General features: G+C 39.1%; 6 protein-coding genes across 13 annotated transcripts in view; 2 read left to right on the plus strand and 4 right to left on the minus strand.

Moving 5' to 3' along the window:
* tfec (transcription factor EC) overlaps positions 1-1,606 on the minus strand; it is a 59,069-nt gene extending 57,463 nt beyond the window's left edge. For all 6 annotated transcript variants that reach the window (XM_042402683.1, XM_042402685.1, XM_042402687.1 and 3 more), the window contains exon 1: positions 1,027-1,606. The gene's annotated coding sequence lies outside the window, so the exon portion shown is untranslated. The remainder of the gene's footprint in view (positions 1-1,026) is intronic.
* On the plus strand, positions 526-7,804 carry akr1b1.2 (aldo-keto reductase family 1, member B1 (aldose reductase), tandem duplicate 2). Its single transcript, XM_042402693.1, has 10 exons — positions 526-791; positions 2,532-2,699; positions 2,839-2,955; positions 3,178-3,255; positions 3,612-3,734; positions 4,728-4,834; positions 6,133-6,214; positions 6,511-6,594; positions 6,703-6,785; positions 6,892-7,804. Exons 1-10 carry the CDS (start codon positions 726-728, stop codon positions 6,932-6,934), a joined length of 951 nt encoding a protein of 316 aa, XP_042258627.1. The 5' UTR covers positions 526-725; the 3' UTR covers positions 6,935-7,804.
* A 92-nt stretch (positions 7,805-7,896) lies between these two features.
* On the minus strand, positions 7,897-17,281 carry LOC121890906 (aldo-keto reductase family 1 member B1-like). 2 transcript variants are annotated; one of them, XM_042403537.1, is made up of 12 exons: positions 14,455-17,281; positions 13,948-14,129; positions 12,772-12,898; positions 12,082-12,249; positions 11,521-11,637; positions 11,117-11,194; positions 10,848-10,970; positions 10,653-10,759; positions 10,485-10,566; positions 9,448-9,531; positions 9,235-9,317; positions 7,897-9,071 (listed from the first exon to the last, which is right to left on the minus strand). In XM_042403537.1, the coding sequence occupies exons 2-12, from the start codon at positions 13,983-13,985 to the stop codon at positions 9,029-9,031; spliced, it is 1,050 nt and encodes a 349-aa protein (XP_042259471.1). In that variant the 5' UTR covers positions 13,986-14,129; positions 14,455-17,281; the 3' UTR covers positions 7,897-9,028. The 2 variants fall into 2 exon arrangements, with proteins under 2 accessions (XP_042259471.1, XP_042259472.1); XM_042403538.1 differs by lacking the exon at positions 14,455-17,281 and having other exon boundaries at positions 7,898-9,071; positions 12,772-13,007; positions 13,948-14,019.
* A 195-nt stretch (positions 17,282-17,476) lies between these two features.
* Positions 17,477-19,339, minus strand: LOC121890907 (dnaJ homolog subfamily B member 9-like). The gene is made up of 3 exons (XM_042403539.1): positions 19,247-19,339; positions 18,677-18,921; positions 17,477-18,072 (listed from the first exon to the last, which is right to left on the minus strand). Exons 2-3 carry the CDS (start codon positions 18,891-18,893, stop codon positions 17,594-17,596), a joined length of 696 nt encoding a protein of 231 aa, XP_042259473.1. The 5' UTR covers positions 18,894-18,921; positions 19,247-19,339; the 3' UTR covers positions 17,477-17,593.
* A 97-nt stretch (positions 19,340-19,436) lies between these two features.
* LOC121890905 (THAP domain-containing protein 5-like) lies at positions 19,437-22,034 on the plus strand. 2 transcript variants are annotated; one of them, XM_042403534.1, is made up of 3 exons: positions 19,437-19,534; positions 20,293-20,479; positions 20,729-22,034. In XM_042403534.1, exons 1-3 carry the CDS (start codon positions 19,446-19,448, stop codon positions 21,503-21,505), a joined length of 1,053 nt encoding a protein of 350 aa, XP_042259468.1. In that variant the 5' UTR covers positions 19,437-19,445; the 3' UTR covers positions 21,506-22,034. The 2 variants fall into 2 exon arrangements, with proteins under 2 accessions (XP_042259468.1, XP_042259470.1); XM_042403536.1 differs by lacking the exon at positions 19,437-19,534 and adding an exon at positions 19,739-19,957.
* A 2,051-nt stretch (positions 22,035-24,085) lies between these two features.
* On the minus strand, positions 24,086-25,877 carry avpr2l (arginine vasopressin receptor 2, like). Its single transcript, XM_042403533.1, has 2 exons — positions 24,716-25,877; positions 24,086-24,267 (listed from the first exon to the last, which is right to left on the minus strand). The coding sequence occupies exons 1-2, from the start codon at positions 25,758-25,760 to the stop codon at positions 24,188-24,190; spliced, it is 1,125 nt and encodes a 374-aa protein (XP_042259467.1). The 5' UTR covers positions 25,761-25,877; the 3' UTR covers positions 24,086-24,187.
* Between the last annotated feature and the right edge of the window lie 276 nt (positions 25,878-26,153).

The raw sequence follows: 26,153 nt of genomic DNA on the forward strand, positions 1-26,153 counted from the left end.
TTTTATTTTACTTCCCTCTCCATTACATTACATTTCAGAAGGAAACACTGTACATTTTTTGGTACTTTGACAATTGTAATCTTAACATTTTACACGCAAAACATATGATCAACAAATAAAATATGATGCATATATTAAGTAGTTCAAATTAGCTTCCCCTGTCGTTTTTTGATTTCATGACTGTATTGCTGGGTTTTTATGTTGATTGTCTTGTGCTTCTTTATGTTTTTTTGTCTTTTAACATCTTGAGACCATGTTGGAAATAGCCTAAGTGTATTGGATTCGTGTTTTTTTGTGTCTGTCAATCCATAAAATCAATCAATTGAACAGTTTTAAGCAGTGGAAATTCAAGCACATTGTGCTGTGCGAGACATGGACTTTCAACCATAGACTGTATTGCGACAGAGTGTTTTGTTTCATTTAAGTAAAAATCTGAGTACTTCTACCACTGCCAGTACAAACATTCTCTATTGTAAGGGACGTCTGGGTTTGCCTCGGGCCCTAAAAATCACTTCGTCCGGCCCTGTGTGGATTAATATGTTCAGAATTGGACAGAATGAATAAAAACAGAGTGACAGGAGCGTGTGGCCTCAGTTCACCCTAAATTAATTAAAAGGCATCATTAATCGATAGACGATGCTGGTGTTCAGCTAGCGCCGTGCACTGCATTTGCGCTCTCTGTTCGACTGTCACCACCGCTCTCAGGCTCTGCTCGTCCCGAAGAAATGGCAACAACAGTGAAACTGAACACCGGTGCACAAATGCCCATTGTTGGACTGGGGACGTGGAAGGTGCGTGTAATGTATTATTACTATCTTGCTACATTTAGCTTTAGTTAATAGTTAACTTAAGCTAGCTAAGCGCGAACAGAGAGTTCGTGACTGGAGACTAAGTTACATAAGTGTGTCGTTAAAGCTGTCTTTTCTCGAAATACCTAGAGAAAATTAAACTTAAAGTCGCCTTTAACTGCATTTTACGCTTAAAGTTTTTGTCACTTTGGCTAATTTACAACCATACAGCACCAACCTTGGCTAATGCGCTCCAGCAGCAGGTTTTGTATGACCCATGACCGTCGTGTGCAAAGCTGCTGCTGAGTCAGGTTACGCTGCACAGACGGTGGGCTTTTCATTGTAGTCTTTCATTCAGTGTAATTCACAAAAGGCACAATTAAGCTAGTCTACGTTCAGTTATAGGCACCGACAATTACGTAACCTAACCCTATAAGTGCTTACTTAGCTCTTCATCGGGCGTCATCCCGGAGAGCTTATTTCCTGTCACTTGTGGACAGTTCAAGCTTTTGTGCACTTCATTTGAGAAGTCTGTCGTTTTCTGCTTACAGTGTATGCTTTTCTATAATAAAAATATCTAATAGTATTTAGTACGAGTTATGACATAGACACACGATAAGTAAATACCAGAGGTGGAAAGTAACTAAGTACATTTTCTCAAATACTATACTTAAGTACAATTTGGAGGTACTTGTACTTTACTAGAATATTTCCATTTTATACCACTTTATAGGCCTACTTTCACTCTACTACATTTCAGAGGGAAATATTGTACTTTCTACACCACTACATTTATTTGACAGCTTTTCAAATGAAGATTTGACACAGTGGATAATATAACAAGCTTTTAAAATACAACACATTGTTAAAGGTGAAACCAGTGGTTTCCAACCTTTTTGTCTTTTGTCTTACAAAAAACAGTGTGTAGTTGGGGTCACATTTCAGATGTCTATTATTCTTTCCTGTTTTTTATTCTGTCCTCTCCCATTAATCATCTCACGACCCCTCAGATTTATCTGGTGACTCTTTGGAGGGGCCCGACCCCTAGGTTGGGAACCACTGGACTAAACTAAGTCACTGTATATAAAGTGGTTCAAACTATCAGTCAGAGGGACAAAACCACTACTTTGACTAATACGTCAACTACATCAAACTGATAATACTTATGTACTTTTACTCAAGTAGGAATTTTCATGGACTTTTATTTGTAATGGAGTATTTTTACATTGCAGTATTGATACTTTTACTCGAGTAAATGATCTGAATACTTTGTCCACCACTGGTAAATACAGACTTTGTTGTCCACCAAGAGGAAAATTGACAGTCTGTACATGGTTTTCCTCCCACCACAAAAGACATAGGCTAAATATTAGGTATTAATAATGTCCCAGCCTAAATACACAAAAGAAGAGCTGGAGTACACGCTACCCCAAGAACAATATTTAAGTGTAATTAACTTATCTCATATCCATTATCAACCAAATTGTCCCGAAAACTGAACAGAGAAACTAAATGAGGAACTAAAAGTCTCTTATAGACACTGGATAGCAGTGGCAGTTTTGTGCAATTTGTATGTATGTTACACTGAACACTATACAAATATTTATTAATGTGTTATGGTACGGTATATCTCAGAGGCCAGAGAGTTGCTAAGGTAAGCTACAGGGTGTACATCCGAACCAGTTCTAGTAAATAGTAGCTGTACCCTGTATACCACAATAACTTACCAACCATGTCTATTAGTCTCCCCCAGGAAAGGTTACAGAGGCAGTGAAAGCAGCCATTTCAGCGGGATACAGGCACATCGATGGGGCGTATGTCTACCAGAACGAGGCAGAGGTGGGAGAGGGTATTCACACCATGATCAAGGATGGAGTGGTCAAGAGGGAGGATCTTTTCATTGTTAGCAAGGTGAGTTGTCTGTGCATGACGTACAGATACGTGCCTTAATAAATATTTCTCCCACAAATGGGCATTCAAATTGACGTTTCCTGTTTATATACTGGATTCAAACAGTATATACTAGCTCACCTATCCTTTCTTTTCATAGCTGTGGTGCACTTTCCATGAGAAGTCAATGGTGAGGCAAGGCTGTGAGAAGACTCTCAGTGATCTCAAACTGGACTACCTAGACCTCTATCTAGTGCACTGGCCCATGGGTTTCAAGGTAGGAACACTATTTTCATGTCCTGCTTGACTCTGTCAGTGTGTCTGTGAGCAGAATGCACAGAATTAGACCATGTTAGATATCCCTTAGATGAAATTTCCTTTTACAGTGCTATCCGCACTCATATTTTGCAAGTTTCATTCAAGACTGAGCCTCCATACTGTCAACGTTGTAGTAATATGATGTAAACCTCATGGCTATAATTCATTTGTCATTACACAGGCTGGCAGTGAGCTATTTCCTTTGGACAGCGCAGGAGAGACGATCAATGATAATACTCACTTCCTGGAGACATGGGAGGTAAGTTATCAGCTTAAAACTTAAATATCAGGAAATTAAAGATCTAAACAATGATTCCTGATTATTGTGACCCAGTGGGGACATGTACAGACACATTCATAAAGGCAGAGGATCCACTACTAAAGAAAGTTGCTGGAGTTGGGGGGATCTAAGCAAGGTGTCTAGATGTGTTTAGCCTAGTGCAAGCTTAGAAAGTAATGGAACAAGACCTGAGATCAGTGAGGCATTGACACATTTTTTAGAGGTTTGGTTGATATCTAGAGGGCATACATTGGGTTCAGTACGAGTTACAACCTCTAAAAGTAACCTCAGTAAATGTCCCAATTAAACATGTTTTTTATGATCAATTTTCTCAGGGGATGGAGGAGCTGATGGACGCCGGTTTGGTGAAAACTATTGGTGTTTCCAACTTCAACAAGGAGCAGATTGAAGCCATTCTGAAAAAGCCAGGCCTCAAATACAAGCCTGCTGTCAACCAGGTACACTAAGGAACGTATTTACTCTTGGTACACATTCGTAGAAGGAAGACATAACACATTTCACCAGGTAACAATTGGGGCTCGATAATGTTTAACTTTACTTTTGCAGCCTTTTTAGATATAATATGGTTGAGTCATGGTTAGCATCTAGAGTGCTGAGCAGAAAGCAAACAGATACATTTCAAGATTGCGGTCCTTAAAGGGCAAGAGGCCATAATGCCATTATCTGTCGTCCCCTATCAGGTCTGAGAAATAAATGTCTTCTTAATTCGTAACGCGCCACAGCAGTCTCCCCTCAGGCTAGACCAATTAGCTGAGGCGACCTTATATTTTTGCTGTTTTTCAGAACCATCGTTCACCATCAATGTCCTGTTTTGTCTGGTCTTGTTGTATATTAGATTACAGCACCATTCTCCTTCTGCCCTTTGTTACCAAACACAGAACAAAGTCATCTCAGAAATTGAATATCAGTGAATTTATCATAAAAAATAATGACAAAAAAGTACAGTAAGCTCTACATGGTTATGCCTAAAGCAATCATACAAATGTAGTCTTGTGCCTCACTGATGTAAGCACTCATCAATTTCAACATTTTAGACATAGCAGGATGTGATGGATTAGGGAAAATTGAAAACTGTTATGTAAGACACTTTTCTTACGTAAATATAGCTGACTTTGAATTGAACCAAATTGCCGAAACTCATCATCAGTCAAGATTATGCTCAGACATGAAAAATAATTTCAAGGGCTAGATGGTCACTGATACAAAGTATTACTGTACCTTGTATTATGCAAAGCAAAATGTTTTTTAATATGTAACATAGTCTAATAACGTGTACTATTTACTGATTTGCTTTGAGCAGACAGGAGAAATATACCAGGACACGTTGTACATTATTACATTGTAGGCATTGAATTTCCATTATGAGTCAGTGCAACTTGCAGCGAATAAGCAGGCTCATTAATTCATCATTTGTGTGTTTGTCTGTCTAGGTGGAATGCCACCCGTACCTGACTCAGGACAAGCTGATCAACTACTGCCACTCTCAGGGCATCGCAGTGACAGCTTACAGCCCCCTTGGGTCCCCTGACAGACCTTGGTCAGTTAGTAGAATAATTAATATTATAACAAAATATCAGGTATATGAAATAACAGTTCTGAAATCAGTAAATCAACACAGTGCTACAATATGGGTCATTTTTTGTTGATTGACAGTTCGGTATTTGTCAACCTCACTATGTCTGTCATGTCTCTTCGGTTAGTTTCAACTTGTGACTGTTGTTCCTCTTTGTCTATGTAGGTTGTCTGTGCGGCATATTTTGTTATGATTTAGACATTATGTAATTGCCCATTTTTTTGTTATCTCCACCAGGCATAAGTCTGGAGGAAATCATGTGTTTGGTCATGTGTGTCCATGTGTCCGTGCTTGTATCTGTCCGCAGCTAATCTCGCATAGTACTGGACCCATCAGCCTAATATTTTTTGTGCACATTTATGACTGTTTGCTCAAGGACCTCTCGTGGTTGCAGACAATTGTTGAAAAACCTATTTTATAATGCGTTTTATACCGCCATTGACTGCTGACTCCTCATTCTTCTTAACCAGCTGGTAGGAGCAGCAAGTGCTCAACAACTGCAGCAAAAGGCATTTCCAGCAATCAGCTAGGCTAAAAACAAGTCCAGGCCTTTGTTGTAGCTCAAAAACTGACATCCATAGAAAAGTTTGGTCTCATCTTAAACTGAGCATCTGCAGATTAATTCCATACCCCATATGTTATGATCCACCCACGATACGAGATGAATAAATCCCCATTTTTGATGACTTCACCGCCTTCTTGGCTGTAAGGGTGCGAGGAGGGACAATTGAGTGAGATTCAACTCTTCCTTGTTTGGGAGGAAAGAGGGAGGTAGTGTAGGTAGGTATTTTGTGTGGTGTGTGAGAACAAAATGTTCTAAATAATAGCAACGTTTAAATTGAGAAGTTTGGATTTACCGTCCTGTTTATTGTTACTTTAAGTTTATTCAGTTGGGTGAACAAAGGAGGACGCTTGCTTACAATACCATCACACTATTCTATGCATCTAAAAGAAAACTGAGTCTGTACATGCCCTCAGACACACCTAGTGGACATGTGTATTCTGCTGAGTGCACTCCTCTAGTTTGGGTGTGTTTTTGACTGATAATCTTAATTTTGCGTAGAGATACCATTGCGTCTTTGAGGCCCTGTTCTTGGTCTCATGTTGCTTTGAAAAAGCACACATAACGGTGTTGATAGTTTAAACAGCTGCTCATATTTTGTAGCAATTTTTGATTGTGATTAAGTGACTTGAGAGCAAACCCTTTTCTGACTCCTGATTGAGTCCTGTAAATGATAATGAATGTTGTGTTTAAATTGCAGGGCTAAACCAGAAGACCCTTCACTGTTGGAGGATCCCAACATTAAGGCTATTGCTGAGAAACACAAGAAGACACCTGCTCAGGTACGGCACTCACATTTGCTCAAACACAATGTAAACAAAACCAAATTAAACAAAGCTTAGAATAACTGTCGCACACAAAAAAGACTGCATGTTCCTTTTTCCAGTCAGACTTGTATTTATAAAGAACAATGTGTATCTTTAGTCTGAGGTTATTCTCAGTAGTAGTAGTAGTAGTAGTAGGAATTGACACAAATGCAAGAAAGATAAATGTGGTATAAATACCATTCACATGACCTTAACTGTTGTTGGGTAAAAGTTATAACCCCTGTCACGTTCAAATGTTAATTCCCTGCCAGGTCCTGATCCGCTTCCACATTCAGAGGAACGTGATCGTAATTCCCAAGTCGATCACACCTCACCGCATTCAGGAGAATTTCCAGGTAATTAGCAAAGAAATAGTTCAAATATTGCCGGGATTAGCCCTCAATCTGCTTTACTTACACCCCCTTTTGGCTCATGTATGAAGACTGTTGTTTAAATCCTTGCAGGTGTTCGACTTTGAACTAACTGAGGGGGAAATGAAGACTATACTAGGATTCAACAGGAACTGGAGAGTCTGTCCCATGCAATGGTGAGATTGTGGTCTTTTGTGTTTAGTCTATAACATTGTTAAGAAGATGTTGTGCATCAGGGAACATTTTTTGATCTTACCTTTTGTTTTTTTTTTCTCTCTATAGGAGCACAAAGCACAAGGACTATCCATTTAACGCTGAATTCTGAAATGAAAAATGCTGATTTTCCACAGGATTACAGTGGTTGCTGTGGTTTGCTTCGCTCTATACTGCTTGGTTCCTATTCTTTAGAGCAGGTGGCCTTGCATCTGTTTTTCATTATTATGGTACATTTCTCAGAAGAAATGCCCACTTCTTTTGTTTACCCACTTCATCTCGTTACAGTTTTACACACACTCCAAAGTTGAAAAAGCTCCAAAATAAATCAATAGAAATTAATACTGTGGTATCAGTTTTGCATTTGTACAATCGAGACTCTTCACTTGAACACATGTGAGCACAAGAATGTATTTGTTTTCTGTGTGTAGCAAATTCTACTGTTAAAGTTTGTTGTCAATGTGGTGTGTTGAGTTACTGAAGAACAAAAATGCGTGCCATATAATGTACAGATTTCAGATACAACTCTGAGTTAGTTCTGGAAATAGAATATTGTTTTGTTTTATTTGAAGTTTTACATGTTTGTAGTGTCAAATGTAAGAAAACAATCTAACAAATAATACTCATAGCTAAACCACAAGTGAAAATCAGTATTTTAATCAAAACACGTTTTTATAGCACAAATATGATACTTCAAAAACATTCTCATTTATAAACCTGTCGTTCTCCAAATTTCTCTTTCATAACAGTATTTTTCCTGTTTGACTGCCAAGAATAATTCCTGTCACAGCACTATTATCTTGACTTGCCTCAGGATGATGAAGCACTTCTCGTTATTATGAGTCATATATGGCTCTTCATGTGGAATCATGTGTATTAAGCCTGTTGCGGAATAGCTGCTTTCACTTCCCATATGAACTGTTTGTAAAGCATTGCAATCCTGTCCTGTGGAACAAAATAAACTGAAGAGACTACTCAGAAACTGTTTATGCCTCTTAATGTCCACTAGGGGTCAGAAAAGCCAATGGTGAGAGTGAAACGAGGAATGCATGAACTGCTGTGTGGTGCTATGAGGAGCTGTCAGTGACACACAGGTTAACACACTTTTAAATGTAGTGTGATATGTTTTTTGTGACATACAATTTGCTTATTTTGCCCCTCTAGTAAGTGTTGACAAGTCTTCCTTTAGCTTTCATGCACCAGAGGTGTGCCCTACTGTCTCTATGAGTCTTATATAACAGCCATTTGAGTGCAAGTATCCATATTTATGACAAGTAAGAAGTTGAAGTAGCAATGAATGTTTATTATCCTCCTGTCAGGCAGGAAATTAAGGCTGTAAACAAAGAAAATGGACCAACAGTCTCAGGTGTGAGTCAGCAGAAAGATCTGAGAACTGTGATAACTAAGATGTTATCAAGTCTGGGGAGGCAGGAGGACTGATTCAACTCAATGGAGGAGAAAGGTTTAACAGCAGAGATTAAATGTCAATATTTTGTCAGGTCAGATAGTTCACATACTGTTTTGGCTGGATTGTCACACAGCATTCATATTATAGGCAAGGCAAGTTTATTAAAGTAGTACATGAACAGAAAGGAAATTCAAAGTGGTTTACATAAAGAATTAAAAACATATACAGCATAGAAACAGGTTAGACATATAAATATTTCATGAAAAAGGACTAACATAATCAATATTACAAACACTGCAACAATTGTGGGTCACATTAGGTTTATTGCTAGTAGTATTTTGTTACCATGATCATACAGTACATAGATTTATCTTGACACATAAAGAAATTAGGCCATTTTGTCAACTAATTCATGTTGCAGTGTTTTGTAACACTTCAAAAGATTTGTTTGGATTGTATTTCATTATTTTATTGTGTGGTCGGTGCACTCTTCGCACTCTACTTATGTTTATAAGGAATTATCTTAGATTACAGATCCATATTCCCAAATATAGTTGTACTGTCTATTATCCTCTAACTTTCTCTGTGGATAACTTTAGCAAAACAAGCAGACTGTGTCTGTAACCCACAAATGCTTTCATTTGTCATTCATTAATTCAAAACATTCAAAACATTCATTCATTCAGTAGCAAAGATTATAAAACAGTAATCCAGATAAAAGTGAAGATTTTGAATAAAAAGAATGCTCAGTAGTAGATGAAAAGAAAGAAAAAACTATGCAGCATACTGTCTGATGTGTTAGTATTCTGAATTCAGTGGGAAATCTTTGTGTTTTGAGCCCCTGTAGAGAAACAATGAGAAACATACATTACTTGTGCTTTGCTGGTAATGACAATGCACCCAGTAACCTCATCTCAAGCTTAAAGAAATTTGATTAGATCCAGCTGTTAACCCATCATATCTCTTCCTGTTGTTCTCTTTTCCCTGTTTTCATGTCTACTCACCATGGCATGGGGAAACCTCTCCAATTTTTGTTCAAGCTCAGCATGACCTTTATGTCGTCTTCACTTAATGCAAAGTCAAACACCTAAAAGAGAGAGTAACAGCCAAGCAGCTCAGATCCTCAGTAAAACTATAGTTTAAAATTAGCCAGTATTAATGACAAAAATACGACAAAAATAATTATCTTCCACAGTTTGAGGATTGTTATACTGTACCTGGAAATTCTCCTTGATTCGATTGGGCGTGACTGACTTGGCAATGACAATCACATTCCTCTGGATGTGGAACCTGATAAGAACCTGGTTGGGACAGTGCATAGCATTGTTTAAGTATTATTCAGGGGTCTTCTGGAAAATCTTTGCATGACCACATTTGTGATGGACGGACACACAATACTGTACTGTTTAATTTGCCACTTTTGTAACAAACATCCACCATGTGACAACACTGACATATGCTCCTTTCTGACTTCCATTATTTGACTTAGAATGGAGCTTTACATAATTATGGACAAAGAGGTTATGCACCCATCAACCAAAACACATACAAATATCACTACAATACAGCAACTGTCTCTACTAGTTTGTGTCGTACACTCGTGCTACTGCTGTCTGCTCTGATCTTTACACCCAATATGTGCTTTACTTTGTATTGCTAATAACTGGAGAATGTGGAGCGTATACTGCTGTTATTATTTATGAATTACAAGGCATTTTGGATAAATGGCACAATATGTGCTCCATTACAAAATTTAGCTTTGCATCTCAAACTTCAAGAGCCCCTGCAGACAGGTTTTAAGACATATAAAATACTCTTGGAATAATAATTTTTTCCAGATACATTTCTCCAAAACAGTTCAATCATGTCCTTAAAAATGTTAAAATTACATCTGCTTCTTCTCCCTCATTGAAAAATCCAGAATATATGAAAGTGCAAACATTTCAAAATTGTTAAATACTTCAGTGTATGTGCACCAGAGGCTTCGAGTTTCCACATTACACTTGTGTAAGTTGAATACTGGACAATTGGCTTCCAAAACTACTTGTGATGTCACAAATCCTGCTCGTAGGAACACATCTTTTAAGTCAGATTTAAGGTTAAGCTTAAGATTTAAGGTGAACTTTCCCCCCTTCAACACATGTATGGTCTTCTAGTGTCAAACTCTGTACATATACTGTATCATTCTGCTCACTGAAGCTCAAACATCCAAGTGAAATAACAAAAACCTTAGGTAGATGATTTTCTTTCCTACCTGTGCAGGACTCTTGTTGTACTTGTTGGCGATAGCCTTTATCTTAGGTTCCTCCAGGAGAGAGGGCTCTTCAGATGAAGCCCTTTAGTAAATAAAATTTTTTTAAAAATACAATATGCAACAGTTGACATGTAAATCTGTGGATGCTATTCTATGAGTGCTGCTCACCAGGGTCTGTCAGGGGAGCCCAGAGGGCTATAAGCTGTCACTGAGATGCCCTTTGAATGGCAGTAGCTGATCAGCTTCTCCTGGATCAGGAATGGGTGGCACTCAATCTGCACACACAGATACATATCACTCAAACACACCCTTACATATCCTTTCTTTTACATTATGTTACATATTGGCAATCTTGTGTTGCACCTGGTTGGTGGCCGGCTTGTACTTGAGGCCTGGCTTGTTGAGTATGGCCTCAGTCTGGTCCTTGTTGAAGTTAGAGATGCCGATAGCCTTGACCAACCCGGCATCTACTAGCTCTTCCATAGCCTATTAGACACATTGCACGCTTGTATTAGTAATGCATCTTGTTTTAAAATGTCAAAGGTGCTACTGTTTATGTGTTCATCTATAGTTTGATGCAAGTTGCCAGCAGTCAGTGTGTCAGTTTGAAACTTATGGGTCCCTTAAATTACCTTCCAAGTGTCTAAGAAGTTGCTGCCATCAGAAATGATCTTGCCGTCCTCATCAAAAGGAAAAAGATCGTCCCCTGGCTGCAGTGGTAAAAATAAAAACGTTAAAGTCAGAACATGAATTCATTTCATTCTTATTCCTGATAATAAAACTTGTATGCATCCACAATATATAAACCGTTTTTCTTAGCTATCATAGTAGAGGTGGAGGTTGCAGAGCAAATGTTAAGTAGGGAAACATAACAGTCTGGGGCCCACAACGTGTAACTGTTACACAATTCACTGAGGTCAGGTTTGCTTAGACAAGTAAACTAGACCAAAGGTTCAACTTGAACATAATCTTTTGATGGTGCTGGTCCTACAAACTTCTGTTTTCTCTGGCTAAGACAGGGCTGTAGTATGCAAACCTTCATTCCCATAGGGAAGTGCATGAGATATAGGTCCAGGTAGTCCAGTTTCAGGTCATTGAGAGTCTTCTCACAGGCCTTCCTCACTAGAGATGGAAGGTGGAAGGTGCACCATAACTATGGAAAACAAAGAGATTTTAATAAATATACCTGTTGGTGTGATGTGAGGGTAGGGCAAACTGGTAATCTGGTGGTAATACTTCAGTATTATTATGTCAAATAATCTCCGGGAGGGACCAAGTCACATACAGTATGTGGCTACTGTAAATAGTAAATTGCATGTGATGATTACATTGGAGGGGAGAGAACTAAATGTAAAATAGAAGAGGCACCTGACCAACAACAAGTCTGTCCACAGAGTACACTCCATTTTCAGACTCAAAGTTGTATAAACTCATCATCCCCCTATCCTTCCTCACCAGCTGACAAAAAATAGAATAAATGCACCACAAATTTTAAAGGTGGTAACTAACTCTGTTAGAGAAAAACAGATTCAAATTGAGAAAATATGTAGATTTACCTATATATTTTTGTAACTTTTTATTGACTTTTGCTGTTTACCTTACTGACGATGAATAGATCCTCTCTCTTCACCACTCCTTGGTCCATCATGGTATGAATTCCAGCCCCAACTTCTTCTTCATTTTGGTACACATAAGCACCATCGATGTGCCTGTAACCAGCACTTATAGCCACTTTTACGGCCTCAGTGACTTTTCCTGGTTCTGCCTAGTGAGGTAGGGAGATACAAAAAACAGGAAATTACAGACACAGATAAGCATCCAACTGTGGCATTGATTGTCTTTTATGTGTGGTTCTGGCTTTATATCAGTGAATGAATAGGTTCTATTCAGAATATATGAAATAGTAAGAAATGAGTGCATGTAAAGGGCATGTTATCAATGCTGGCATCACCAGTATGACTACTGCTAAATTCATCTGTTCAGGCAGAGGTTAGTGTGCCGTAAAATATTACTCATCTGGATGAGTTTCGGATCATGCTGACGTCAGGCAGAATTAACCAGTTCACTGTATTGCAAATACACTACCTAAACAATAAATGTCACTATACTCTTGTACTTTCTAACTTAGTTTGTAGGTAGATTAGATTAAGGAAAACAGATACAGGCAATAGAACCCCTGAAATGTAAACAGAACTGAGAGGACATGAGTAGAGGCTCCGTATCCAGTCCGTCCATTCATATTTTTTCTAAACATTTTCTATTATTAGGATCAAATGTTCAGCCTTACCCTCCATGTCCCTAGACCCATAATAGGCATCTTTGCTCCATTGTTGAGTGTAACTGCAGGTATCATGTTGGAGATCTTCAGCTGTGCAAAGCAGACTCTCGCTAAACTGCACTCAGAGAAAAGGCAGCTTTTCATGTAAAAGTCAGCGAGAGAGGAGGGGTTAATAGGCAGATAGAAAGTGTGTCTGGGTTTGATTAGTCACGTCTGCAGGCATGGATCCAGATAATGAGAATTTTCTGTTGACAGACAGAGAGGCATTACAGAGCGAGGAATGAATCAGCACAAATGGTGTGATTATATGCAAGATTTGCACTATATAGCATGAAATCTGAGCAGAGGGTCTCTATGAAATTAGAAATTCACTGCTTTCATTCACTCTGAGCAGCATTTTGAAGAGACACAAACAAGGTTTAAGAAAGATTATCCGTTGTTTGGGCCTAATTTGTGTCATTTGTTGTGAATTATTAAATTAATTAGTATTCTTGTTTTCTTTATGTTGTGTGTTCTATGTTATTAATTCTGTATCACTTTTAGTTTCACTTTGAATGAAAAGTGGGGTCAAATTAAATGTATTATTATTTATTACTTTATCCATTTTGTCAGTACAACAGGCAGAATAATTTATCACTCTACACATGTTTATTTAAGGGTTGTTTGTCTTTTTGTTTGTTTTTTGCATTTTACAAATGACAGCATTATGTTAAAGTAAGTATGTAATTTTTGAAAGAGAAATAACAAATTTTTCCCCTCACAAAGGTAAAGTAGAATTAATTTGTAATAAAATACACCCTTTCTTCATTCAATACACTCAGCCTTTTTGCTGCTACAGTCTTACTTGGTCTGGTATGACCAATAGCTACTGAACCAACTACTGTTACACTCATTTTTAACAAGTCATAAATAAACATTTTAGTGTTTTAGGGTATTTTGTTTGTTTGTTTTTCCATCACAAAAGTTAAACGAGAAATTAACACATCATTCTGATTTGTTGATGTAATTCCCACTTGTGGCCACATGGGTGTCACTGCTGAGCAAAAAGTGGATAGTTTTGCTTTAAAACTTATTAGTATGTATTGTGTGTGTATATATATATATACACACACACACACACACACACACACACACACACACACACACACACAAAAACGTGCCTTTATCTTACTATGCAAACGTTACCTTTGATGCCTCGTACATGAAGAGAAGAACACAAACATATGGCATTTGAGAGATGACTACTCCTGACTCCTTGTGCATGTTTGTTCTTGTTTTTACTGGTTCACCAAGACCAAGAGCGGGGTGTACTACGAAGCAAGTTCAACATACCCAGGCTTTCTTTGTGTGAGCTGGCTCGACAAACCCTAAACTCGCGATCAGAGATAAGTGGTATTATATATTTAATATTATCTGTGATAAATACCAATACACTAATCCATTTTATTCTATTTTTTGTTCAAAGTATTTCTTCATTAGTTTCTTGTTTTTATTAGTTGTTGTTGTTTTTTTTTTTAATTTGAAGTAGTTTAATATATTGTAACAAAATCCCATCCCACAAGTAACCCTAACCTATTGCAGCATTACAAATTTACAATATGACATATCAAATCAATGGTAAGTATGATACAAGACTAATCAATTTTCTAATCGATGTTCTAATAGCTGCAGTACCAGCAGTATTAAACGAACCTGGCAGCAAATCAGGTGGTTAGTGAAACGGCGGCGCTTTTTATTGCCGATTTAAGCCGAAACTCGGAACATAACCTCCTACAGACCAGGTTAAGTTTGCAGTAAAAGTTACCATGGTGATGTAGCCAGGTTAAAAGAGAGCCACCTTCATGACATTGAAAACCCTGGCTTTAGGCTCAACATACTTTGCTAACCCACTAATCTCGCCTCGTAGTACACCCCTCTGCATCTTCCTGTGCCAACAAAAACACGCAAGGCTCAAATATTTCAGGTCCAGTTCACAGAAACCAGCTCAGCAGATAAAATCAGATTATGAAACGAGTGAGATAAGCAAGTTAATGACCAATACTAACACAGCTTGTGTGGCAACACTGAAAGCCTAATGGGTGGTTATAAAGTTTTAATGGCTTTTGATAATGCCTTTTATATGCTGTGTAAAGCGGTATCAGGGTAGCATCTGAAACAGTGAAGGCAGCTGGTGAGTGTGAGGGTAAATGTCAGGAAGGAGGTTATACTTGTGCATATACATGGTAATGAAGGACTTAGATGTGTAGTTGTAAAGTAATTCAATACAAAATATAATACTAATATATATATGAATTAATAAAGTCGTAAAAATGGGAAATGCTGTAATGAACACATCCTCAAATTTTTATGATGGAGTCCATTTGCGAATGTTTCACCATGGCCTCAAACCTGGAGGGAAGTTCTCATGTTGATCACCACAAGCATGGATGTAAATGGCCTAAATGGGGAAAAAAACAGTCACATTTGGTTGATTCTGGGGGTGTTAGCTGAAACACACCTGGATGTGTTGTGTTGTAACTAGTTTCACATCTGCATTTTTGCCACTTTTTGACATACTTTTACCATGTTTTTACGCCATCTTTTGTTTCTCTTTTTGTAACTGCAGCCACTTCCCTTCTTGTTATGTTTGCTGTTTTGATTTTCACTGCTCCACAGCATGAGCCTCACATCTGTTTGCTGTTACGACTTGGAGTGTAGTATTGCATGCCTGCAGCTGTCGGCCACATCTTTATCTCTGGATGTTTTACCGTGTAAGTGGACAGGGATACAAGTCAAGAATTTAAAGAGACATCTCTCTCTTTTATCAGACATTTAATTGACTGTTTTTTATCCATTGGCCTACCAAACCAACACCTATCACTTTCAGCTTGTGGATTTGAGAGGATGGTGGCTGATACGGCTTGACATTTTATTGTGCTTTAGGGTTGGATCTCGTGGGCAATCAGCTGGACTGCTTGAAGGCAAAATAGTCTTCCTCTTAGTCATGTGCTGTTCCTTCTCATAATTTCAGTGCAGCCTTCGACGAGTGGAATTCAAAAGAAATTAAATGTCATACATAGTTAAGACAGTATAATTGAATTGATTCATTTGCGTTGTTGTATTTAACCTTTGATATGAGTGGCAGTGACCAAGCTACTGAAGAGGGCAGATAGTTTTATCTTCTGTAGTAAAAGTCACATTTATTCTCTCATTGCTCTGATCTGGTCTGATTTAAATTTGAGACATAAAAAGGGAAAACTTTACTTCTTTCTCTTGTTATTATGCTTCCCACAAGTATGTACTGTACTCTCTGCTGTGCCACATTCATGTTACTCGTCTGGACTCTAATTTTAAACACATTTTCTCACCCACAATGCCTTTGTTTTTGACAAACTAGTTTCTCTGTATCATCTGGCATTTCCTCTCACAGGCTGATGTCCATTGTGTTCCAACCCTGCCCTCCTGTTTTATGAAAGTACGCTCTCTGCTGGAGTTTTACTTGAACAACAGCTTTCTAGAACAACAGTTGGCTACATTGTAAGGAGTACTATTATGTCTCATGGAAAATGGGCTGACAAAAATAACAGGAAATTCTTAATCTGTATTGTACTCCAAAGGACAGCACAATTAACACCTCTCCGACATAGTTTGAACTAAATTTGATAATTTGAAGCTTCACAAAGGTAGTGTTAGTTGCATCGTTATTAGGTTGGATTGATGAAGACAATGAGTCCATTTCTCCATTTCCCAAAATGAAACAAACCCATTTGCTCTTGTAACTTTTTATTCATTCTTCAAACATTATCCAACCAATCAACATTCAAGTCACTCTCAGCATGCACACACACACACATACGCACACTCACACAAACACAAAGTGCGGATATTAGACAATGACATTTATACAGCACTGTCTATGAAAGATAGGCAACATGAAGAGCAAAGGTGCTAAATATTGCACATTATGATCAGTTCAGGAAAATAACTTTTCAGACCAAACATTAAACAAGTACACAAACTTTGCCTGTTGCTAAGTTTACCAGCATTTGTCATGGGACTGATGTTCATTTCCTAGCCTGACTGTGTGAAGGTAGATGCATCTCTATAGGAAGAAAACTAAAAACGAGGTAACAGTTGATAACTCGCACACATCTCAGGAGGTGAGGCTCCATTTTCACAGCAAAGTCTGATGCAAGTGCTTTACATCCAAATTTGTGAGAGTTAAAAGTAATTTGTTACTGTGTCATTTTTGCCAGTCTTTAAGCCAATGAATAAAAACCAAGAAAGAAAATGTACAATGTCAGCGTACACTAGGCTTAGATGGTTTTACATTAGCAAAAGTTTATGTTGTAGGGAGCACAAAAATAGTATGGCGTGAATAGCTGCAGAATGTTTAATAAATCTTATTGCCTGACTGCTCTCATAAGAAAAAAATCTTTAAAATTTTAAATGATCTTTTAAGCTTATGCCATACCTGAGACTACAAGAGTGTACCATCATAAAAATGATTCATTTTCACTGACACAAGTAAACATGATGAACCTGGAAAACCAGGTGATAGGGAGGTATCCCAACAAACCTAAGACTTATTTCTGCTGTGCTGTGCTGTGAGCAATAATGTGTGTGAGTTATTGCTTGGAAGCAGCCTTTTTAAATCAGGCCAACTTTGATATTTGTTCCTGGAGGAAATTACATACGGCAAATTACAAAAACCACACAAAACCATGTTCTTATTCCACCGAGTGATAAATTAGCATTCAATTCCAAAACCTCGACTAAAAGACCTTAACACAGCAGTGTCCCAAGTGGCTGCCCTTTGAGGAGAGCCATTTTTTTCCACGCTCTGCTTGTCTCAGGAGCAGTCGGTGAAGGTGGTCACCATGTTGCCCCTACGCTGGGTCACTGTCCTGCAGTGCTGCTTCCCCGAGCTCTGGAATCTGCTGTCAGTCCTGGAACTGTGGGAATTGAAGGAGAACATCTTCTCCAAGTCCTCAAACACGTCATCAAACAGTCCTCCACCAAAGGCTCCACCCTGCTGAAACTGTCTCCTCTGTCTGTTCATGGCCTCCCGGTGAGCCTGGAAGTGGCTGTCAGAGTGTCTCTTTTGGTGGGCTTGATTGTGGGAGTGGAAGTGGTGTTGGTGTCTCTGACCAAAAGAGTCATAGTCTTTGAAAAGGTCATCAAAGTTGAAGGACTGGAAGTGCTGGTTGAAGTTGTTGTAGTTGAAACTGCCTCCTCCCCCTCCTCCTCTATGGCCCTCCCCTGGTGACGGGCCATGGCCAAGCTGGTCATACTCTCGCCTCCTCTTATCATCTGATAGCGTCTCATATGCTGGCAAAGACAAAAACACGTTACATCAGTCATTGTAGCTGATGTGTAGACGAGATAACAGGGAAATGATCAGTCATTTGACTACACTGCACACTTCTTCACTGTGTTAAATACTTCTATACCTTAGTAAACCTTGTTTAATCTAAGGCAGTGTAATGATAGATTTGTTATCTATCAATTGTAAAAAATAAAAAGAAAAGACTATTTGAATTTCTGTCCTACTGGAGCTGTCTTGTTTCCATATAACTCACAAGTGAAAGATTGTGGCAATAATTATTTGTACAAATGTCTTTCAGGCACAAACAGTTGATAAAAAAAATCATTGAAATCATGTAAAGAGCATAAACTAACCAGGAAGGCTGAACTGGAATGACAAAAATAGAACAGTCGCTTACATCTTCAGTTTATTTATACCTATTCTACAACTTTATGCTAGTGTAAGGGTATTATTTTTGCATTGCTTCACCCAAAATCCTAAATTTCCTTCTTCAGAAAGTTCTGACTGGCAAACACAGAAAACACCTGGTGTAAAAAAGACAGCTGGGTATGTAAATAGACTGAAGCAGTTCCACTGCATTACAGAGTGACATAATGACACACTTACCCTCTGCTATTTCTCTGAACTTGGCTTCGGCGTCTGGGCCCTTGTTTCGGTCAGGATGGTACTTCAAGGCCAGTTTATGAAAGGCCTTCTTGATCTGGCGCTCAGAGGCATCTTTGGGCACCCCCAGTATGTCGTAGTAGTCTCTCTTGGCCAGGATGAACTCTGAGATCAGCAGAACATGCACTGCTAGCAGCAACACAGACTGCGCCGTGGCCATACTGCTGGTTTTAGCACCTTTTTTGCGGCTGTGAAGAGCAGTTTGACAGCTCCGTTAATGACGCTTCACACATCACGAAAAATTCATGACCTGTGTACTAATTATTACGTTACATAAACAGCTTTATAACGGAGTACAGGTTGTATGACGTTAACTTACATTACTTTGTTAGCTAGTTTCAACAGAGAGCCTTTAGAGGCTCAAGAAAATGACAACTCACCGTTTTAGTTGAACAAGTGAGAAACTTAATCAGCTCTGCCTACGTAAAGCTTGTTAATTATGCTCTGTTTTTTGTTCAAACATGCAGGTTAACTACCCACGACAAATAAAGCGTAATGGAAACAAGGCATTACCTGGAGACTGGGTGACAAACAGCCTGGGGATACCTCTATCAGCCGCCGACAGCTCCAGCTGATGCGAAACGAAAGCTAACAATTGTTGACTAGCTGCATTCCTGAGCTGTAACACCACGACTCGCAACGCTATTGGTCCAACATCGTAACACAGTGACTCAGATCGCTGTGATTGGCGGAAACATAGCGCACGTGGAGGATGAGAATAGTCCGAAAAGAATCCATTCGAAACAAGATACATACCTACGCTTACTCCAGTCTTCGCTTTGCTCTCCTTTCGATGAAGCTGTAAGACCTTTACATGTTTACATCCCACTCTGTGACATGATTCAGCATATGCGTGTATTATTCTGAATTGATTTTGCGCAAAATATTTGATAAATGCTCAAAAGAGGCATGTACGCTCACGTAGAATAACTCCTCGCTTCGGCGTGGCTGAGCAAACGTTGTAATCACAGATGGTACGTGAAATATCTTGACAATTAACTTAACCACGATAACGTCATCTCCGCTACGAGAGCCTACAACCCGGAGGTGGCAATTCGTGTGTGCTTTCTGTTTTAAAAAAAAAAAATAGCCACAAATGTTTTTTTTCTAAACGTTTTCATGTGGTGTATCTGCAGATATGCCGCGGTACTGCGCAGTGAAAGTATGCAGGAACCGCGGGGGGACTGCGTCTAGACAAGATAACAAGAGAATTAGCTTCTATCCGTATGTCTTCTGTTCTTTCTGCAATATGAGTTGAAATGTTTGTTTATTCAGCTTCAAGTGCTGCTTTGCTGATAGCTTTGCATCTTTAGTCGAAGATAATACAAGTTATAGTAGCTGTGGGAGGTTAACAGTAGTGTTTGTCATGTTAGAAACAATATTAGCAGGTAACTAGGATGTACACTATGTTTTTGGTGTTTATGTGATGTAGGGTAAAGGAAAGGAGATGCTGGGGAGGCTGTGCAGAATAGTGATAATGTTAGGAAGGATGCAACATACAAATCATAATGCTACTCAGCTGGACTGACAAAGAGTTAACTTTTCTGTCATCCCTTAAGGTTTCCCTTGCAAGACAAGCCCAGGCTTCAGAAATGGGTGGACAACATGAAGAGGGAGGAGTGGACCCCGAGTCGACATCAGTATCTGTGCAGCGAGCACTTCACAGAGGACTGCTTTGACATCCGATGGGGCATCCGCTACCTGAAGAACACAGCCATCCCTACCATTTTTCCTTCTGTTGAAGATGTATGTTATCTGTCCGTAGACACACCAAAAACTCAAGATCTGGACCAAATAAAAGCTCCCTGGTATTTATGTAAACATTTTCTGCAAGTGAAAGAGGGTAATGTGGAAGAGCACTCTTTCACTTGCAGTTTGAAGGCGATCGAGAGCTGAGTTTTGGGCGTGCAGCAAGCCTTTACTTCATTTTTCATTCTATTGCATGTGAAATTCAGATTTTCTTGACTAAACCCATGTCCTTTTCTTTTATTTCAGGATGGTGAGAAAGTAACCGCCATTAAAAGAAGCCCCAAAGCCAAATCCAGGACATTTGACATTGAGCCCACTGGATCTGACTCCCCTCTCAGTAAGAGGCCGCTCATATTGAGCAGAACATGCAAAAAGATCCAGTCAAGTACAATGAATCATGTTGTCGCGGAACACACAGAGATGACAGATCCAATTCATGTAGGTGTATTTGAGCTGCCTCTGATCTCAGACACCGGCAACTTCTGTCATTCAAATCTCTCAGAGATACATACTGCTGCTTGTGACATACCAGGTGACGGTGGGATGCCAACAGAGCACTGCCTCTCACTGTCCCCGTGCAATGAGCTCCATTCTGAAGAGCAGGCTGACTCGACTGTGACTGTGTTGTGCTGTGAGTCACTGGGCTCTTTCTCCAATGGCGAGGCAAATGTGGATGCAGCTGCCCTCCAAGCAGCACTGGGCCAGGCTTTTAGCTTTATTCCTGTGGAAATTGTCAAGGATGAACCTGCAGGCTGCTTTTTAGGGGACAGAGGACCCAGTGAGGGAGAGCACGTTTCGGTTTACGAGCACTCGTACTGCAGACCTGACACGGACAAAGATCAGCTTTGGAGTAAAATCTTGGGTTTACATGCAAAGATCTTGGAACTGGATCGCAGGGAAGAGAGCACTGTGGCTAAAATCCGCACTCTGGAGACTGAGATAGCCCTCCTGAAGAGGGATAGTGCTGTTTTTAAGGAGAAGCAGAAAGTTTTAGAAGATTACATATCATCTGTTTTGCTCTAATTTTGCAAGTAATTGACAGCTACAGACTCTGAAATTAGCTTGTGAATGTGCATTTATTTTAATTGTTACACTTGAGTCACTTTTGCTAATATGTGTCACATGTTCTAATACATTCCATACATAAAGTACAGCAGCAGAAATTGTGTCTGATTATACAGCTCTATTGGTACTCACCCATTGCTCTCATAATTCCATTTTACAATTGTATGTCTGCTTATGTCCATGTGGTGGCACTGTATGACCATCTTTATATGAAGCGTTTTAAATGACTTTTTAAAGCTCTGGTTTTCAGTGGTTTGTTGCTATGCATTACTTATACATATCCAAGGTTTTTCTGTCAGGTGTCTACAGTTTTTACATGGTCAGATCTCAGATGTCATCAATAACGTATTGAACTTGAAAAACTGAATGTCTCTATTTCTGTTTTTGTTATGCAATGCCATCAGCTTGTTGAATTTTATCGTCACGTTTCTGGTTGTGTGTTAAACAGTTGCCTTCATTACAGTTGGTGTTAATACTCATGATTTTATATAGTTGGTTTTCATATGTTCTGTTTTTCTTAATATTTGCAAAGTATCTTATTCTCATATTGAGTCTAAATGGTGATTTGTTAAGGAATAGTGGAGATTATGTCTGAAACATTACATTTTCATCTGGAAAAATGATTTCCTCCTAAACTTAATTCAACGGCTACTGTTTGCTGTGCCAATACACATAGTGTGACATAGTGTGATACATGCAATACACTAGTTAATACGCTAGAGAGATGTTCATGGAAGCAGAGGCTCTATTTATTGCTGTGCTGTGCCTTATTACCAACCGTCATTCTATGCAGCCTCCTGCAAATCTAAAATATTCTGCTTTACATCAAAATCAGTGAATTTAAAGAGGAACAATGTATACTGTAATCATCTGTCTTAAAGCATGTGCTTCTCCGTTGTGTTTGTGTCCACTGTGTAGCCGATGATTGTTTTAAACCCCACAATGACATGAACATGAACCAGCAGTACGATTTATCTCAGTCTTCCCCACCCCTGGGCCCTGAATTAGTCATCATAGTATTTTGGCCAAGTGAGATACTTAATCCTATTTGAAGCAGCTTTCCGGAATAAAATGCACCATAGGCTGTCTCTGCACTGTTGCAGGCCTGGTCACAGACTTTATGTGATAGGATGATAATGTTGGAACATTCTATTTTCAGCCCTCACCTGCGCTGTAAATAGGAATTCTATGTACTGTACGTTTCCACATCTCGAAAACGACTGCATACATCCAAATTAGCAAAAGAGAAAACACGAAAACACACTTGCTTTAAATTGAGCAGAGCATGACATCAATTACAGTACATGAAGAATTTACTCAAGCTAAAAAGCTGGTCTATATTCATGTTGGCATGATGGAGTTTTTGCTTGCAAGGGCAAACACAATGATCTTTAATTTGATACACTTTGGATTTTCACACCTGCTGTGTATGTGTGTATGTATGTGTGTGTGTGAGAGAGAGAGAGAGGCAGGGGAGAGGATAAACTGGTTTGTGACTTAATTACAAATTGATTGAAGGCACAAATGAAAGGATTCGCAAAGTGCAATTTCATATGACTCGGGGGTGTTGCATTACATGAAAAGGCTACAAGATGACACAATTCATCTCTGTGTTCTGCTGTTGTAGCGAGGATTAAGAGAATGGATTCTTGAAATTAGTAATGAAACGAAATTGTTGTAATCCTGTTGCCCCGGTGTCTCTGAGCGAAAACAAAATGTCACTGCAGTGCATTAGTGCACTGAGATCTCTTGGCAAGGACCAAATCCTCCAGGGATAAGTGCACATTTTGATCTCAAAGTACAGTACAGTAATAATGTTGTTTATTATTGCAATTATTGCAATATTAACAAAGGTACGGAATTATTTATAACCAAGGGAATGGAAAACTGAAGGTCAATGAATAAAAGGGCTAAAATATTGATAATAAAAAAAACAAATAAGAATAATGCATATCAATGAGGATAACATGAGAAACCTAATGGCCTTATTGATAAGTCAATTTTTAAAAGCCTTTATAAAAATGAAAACTTTCTTGCTTATTCTGTTGAGGCAGAGCAATGATGAGCAGGTTGCATTACATCTGTGCAACAGAAACATTCCAGTGTTTATTAGTGATCATACAAAAAGGCAAAGTCATGCAAGCAGAAGGAAGTGATGCAAAGAGTTCACATCATAATTACAGATGAAAGCACTAAAAGTCAGATGGATGATGTATGGTCATGTGTATAATACAATAAAAATGATGTTTTATGTCTTAGTTGATTTTAAATGACTTTCATCTTTTCATGCTCTGGCACTATATGTGAAGACCGTACTGCACTGTGTATGAGCATTGTTATGCCTGTTAAAATGACAGTTATTCTGGTATATTTTAATATGTATTATGTCTCAGCTTGTTTCACTGTCACAAACAATTTGCTAGAACATTACAACACCTATAGACTTAAGCACAGGAAACATAGTGGATCTGCTTTGATTGTTGGTTTTTTTTTTTTGTTTGTTTTTTTTTTAAACATCAGACGTTGATATCCAGATGACCCATCTGGTGGTCCTCGGGGCCTGGCTTCTTTCTTAAGTGGCATATCCACAGACATCAGATGGAATGTAACAGTTTTGGCTCATGCAGTTCTGCCATTTTGTCAGCTATAGTAAAGATATATCCAAGGGTTGGTACAACTGTTGAGACTGGCCAGCAACATGATGATGGCAAACACTGGACCTAAGAGAGGGAGAGAGAGAGGAACATTTACTTTGACAGGTTCAACTTTTAAATCTCAGATTTCAAAGAGCTTAATGACTCTCAAAATTAAAAATACTCCTAGTAGGAGACAGGGCATATCTTGCTGCCCAATTTGTGTCAACATGCCACAACCCGAGGGACAGTGAATGACCGAGACACACACACAAATACATGCATAGGACATACTGTACATAGATACATAGATAAAGGAAAGGTGGGTGCACAAATTTAGATTTTATGCGTATAAGGTCCAGAATCACTGAGGCTGACATATAAAATACAAAATATCTTGTTCATTATTAAAATGTAGATACAGACATTCACAACAGTGACATTAAATATGATGAAAGGGTTCTTTGGTCCCCAAAGGATGTTAGGGGACTTCCTGGATATCAGTGGACATGCCTTTTCTCCCAGATAGACCAACCTTTAGTAGGCGCGCTGCTTGGGCTCCATGCAGACCACAACTGCACAACAAAAAATGGACTCCAACAAATAGTGTATGCCATTATAATAACAAATGTCATTTTCACAGTCTTCAGCATCACGTTGGACACCCCTTTCGTGCCTGCGCGCCCTGCTTGCAGCGCTTTTCTCTTCATGTTGAAGTAGATTGTTGTACATATTTTTATTTGGCAATGGAGCACAATAACGGCTGGCAGGGCAAACACTGACAGAGTGATCCAACTGATGTATATCCGGCTTCCCCACGGTTCAATAAATGTCGCCCAGCAGTCGTACTGATTCTCCTCCACCTCCCGGAGAGAGAAGATGAAGAGCTGAGGAGAGCTGAAGGCGAGAGAAATCAGCCACGCTGCGCCTATGGAGCGATATCTCCGAAATGAGCCCTTCAAAAAGGAAACCATCGGCTTACACACAGCATGATACCTGTCTATGGTCATAGCCACTATCATGTACGTGGAGGCAAACATCCCAACCACCTGCAAGTATTTTACGAATCGGCACAGGAAGTCAGTGCCTCTGAACCTGTGCGTAATTTCAATGGAAAACTGCGGCAGGACTTGGAAAAACGCGACCACCAGATCAGCCAAGCACAGGTGCAAGAGGAAAAGCTGGGTCTTTGAGTTTCTTTTGCGCTTCTTCCAAAGTGTTCCCAAGAAGAAAACATTACCACATGTTGCGAGCACAAAAACCAAACCCAAAATTCCAGCTCTGATGAGCGCAAAATGTTCGTACACCTCTCCATCCTCGCCTGTTGCCTTTCCAGAGCTGTTGCTGCTTGTATCCATTTGGACGCAAATTCCTGGTGTGTCCAGTAGAAAACTTCTTAAAGAGAGATTTATCAAACTGAGCAAAACCAAACCTGAGAGCTGAATAGACAAGATGAAGGTTATCAAGGAACCAGCTGAAGTTGTATCATGAAATAGCACCGCCACATACTCCTCGCAAAAGATAATCACTTGTGCAGAACAGCGTGGCTTAATGGGGAGGCTTGTCACAGAGTACTGCATGTAAGGAGTGATGGTAGAGACATGTGCAGTTGGCTACAATCACCATGTTGGAGCAGTGATAAAATAAGAATGTTGCCATTACTTCACCCATGACAAATTGAAGATAATATATACTTTCTATATGTCAGGGTGTACAATGGTGTACATTCAAGGTGGCGTGGGCATGAAGCAAAAGTGGATGATAGTGTTTTAAGGTTGTCATGCATGAAGCCTCCATCATGTCCTCTTTTTTTCTGTTGCCTGTGGTAATTGACCAGAAGCTATTTGTCCTTTAGGTGAAGTTCATATGTTACCTGACAGAGCTGCTGGTTACTGTGTATTTTGGGGTCTTATAAAGCAATGTAGACCGTATGATTTTCTATTAATATTATATATACTATATAATAATTATAA

Source organism: Thunnus maccoyii, chromosome 23, assembly GCF_910596095.1.
Source record: "Thunnus maccoyii chromosome 23, fThuMac1.1, whole genome shotgun sequence".
Taxonomy (NCBI): domain Eukaryota; kingdom Metazoa; phylum Chordata; class Actinopteri; order Scombriformes; family Scombridae; genus Thunnus; species Thunnus maccoyii.

Coding starts and splice junctions, on each gene's coding strand:
- akr1b1.2 (XM_042402693.1), top strand. CDS start 726: ATGGCAACAACAGTGAAACTGAACACCGGTGCACAAATGCCCATTGTT. Junction 2,700..2,838: donor ATCTTTTCATTGTTAGCAAG/GTGAGTTGTCTG, acceptor TTCTTTTCATAG/CTGTGGTGCACTTTCCATGA. Junction 6,215..6,510: donor ACAAGAAGACACCTGCTCAG/GTACGGCACTCA, acceptor ATTCCCTGCCAG/GTCCTGATCCGCTTCCACAT.
- LOC121890905 (XM_042403534.1), top strand. CDS start 19,446: ATGAGAATAGTCCGAAAAGAATCCATTCGAAACAAGATACATACCTAC. Junction 19,535..20,292: donor GCTCTCCTTTCGATGAAGCT/GTAAGACCTTTA, acceptor TCATCCCTTAAG/GTTTCCCTTGCAAGACAAGC. Junction 20,480..20,728: donor TTTTTCCTTCTGTTGAAGAT/GTATGTTATCTG, acceptor CTTTTATTTCAG/GATGGTGAGAAAGTAACCGC.
- LOC121890907 (XM_042403539.1), bottom strand. CDS start 18,893: ATGGCCACGGCGCAGTCTGTGTTGCTGCTAGCAGTGCATGTTCTGCTG. Junction 18,073..18,676: donor GTTCAGAGAAATAGCAGAGG/GTAAGTGTGTCA, acceptor TGTCTTTGCCAG/CATATGAGACGCTATCAGAT.
- LOC121890906 (XM_042403537.1), bottom strand. CDS start 13,985: ATGTTTGTGTTCTTCTCTTCATGTACGAGGCATCAAAG. Junction 11,195..11,520: donor ACTTCCCTATGGGAATGAAG/GTTTGCATACTA, acceptor TTACCACTGCAG/CCAGGGGACGATCTTTTTCC. Junction 10,971..11,116: donor ACTTCTTAGACACTTGGAAG/GTAATTTAAGGG, acceptor TGTGTCTAATAG/GCTATGGAAGAGCTAGTAGA.
- avpr2l (XM_042403533.1), bottom strand. CDS start 25,760: ATGCAGTACTCTGTGACAAGCCTCCCCATTAAGCCACGCTGTTCTGCA. Junction 24,268..24,715: donor AAGCAGCGCGCCTACTAAAG/GTTGGTCTATCT, acceptor TCCCTCTCTTAG/GTCCAGTGTTTGCCATCATC.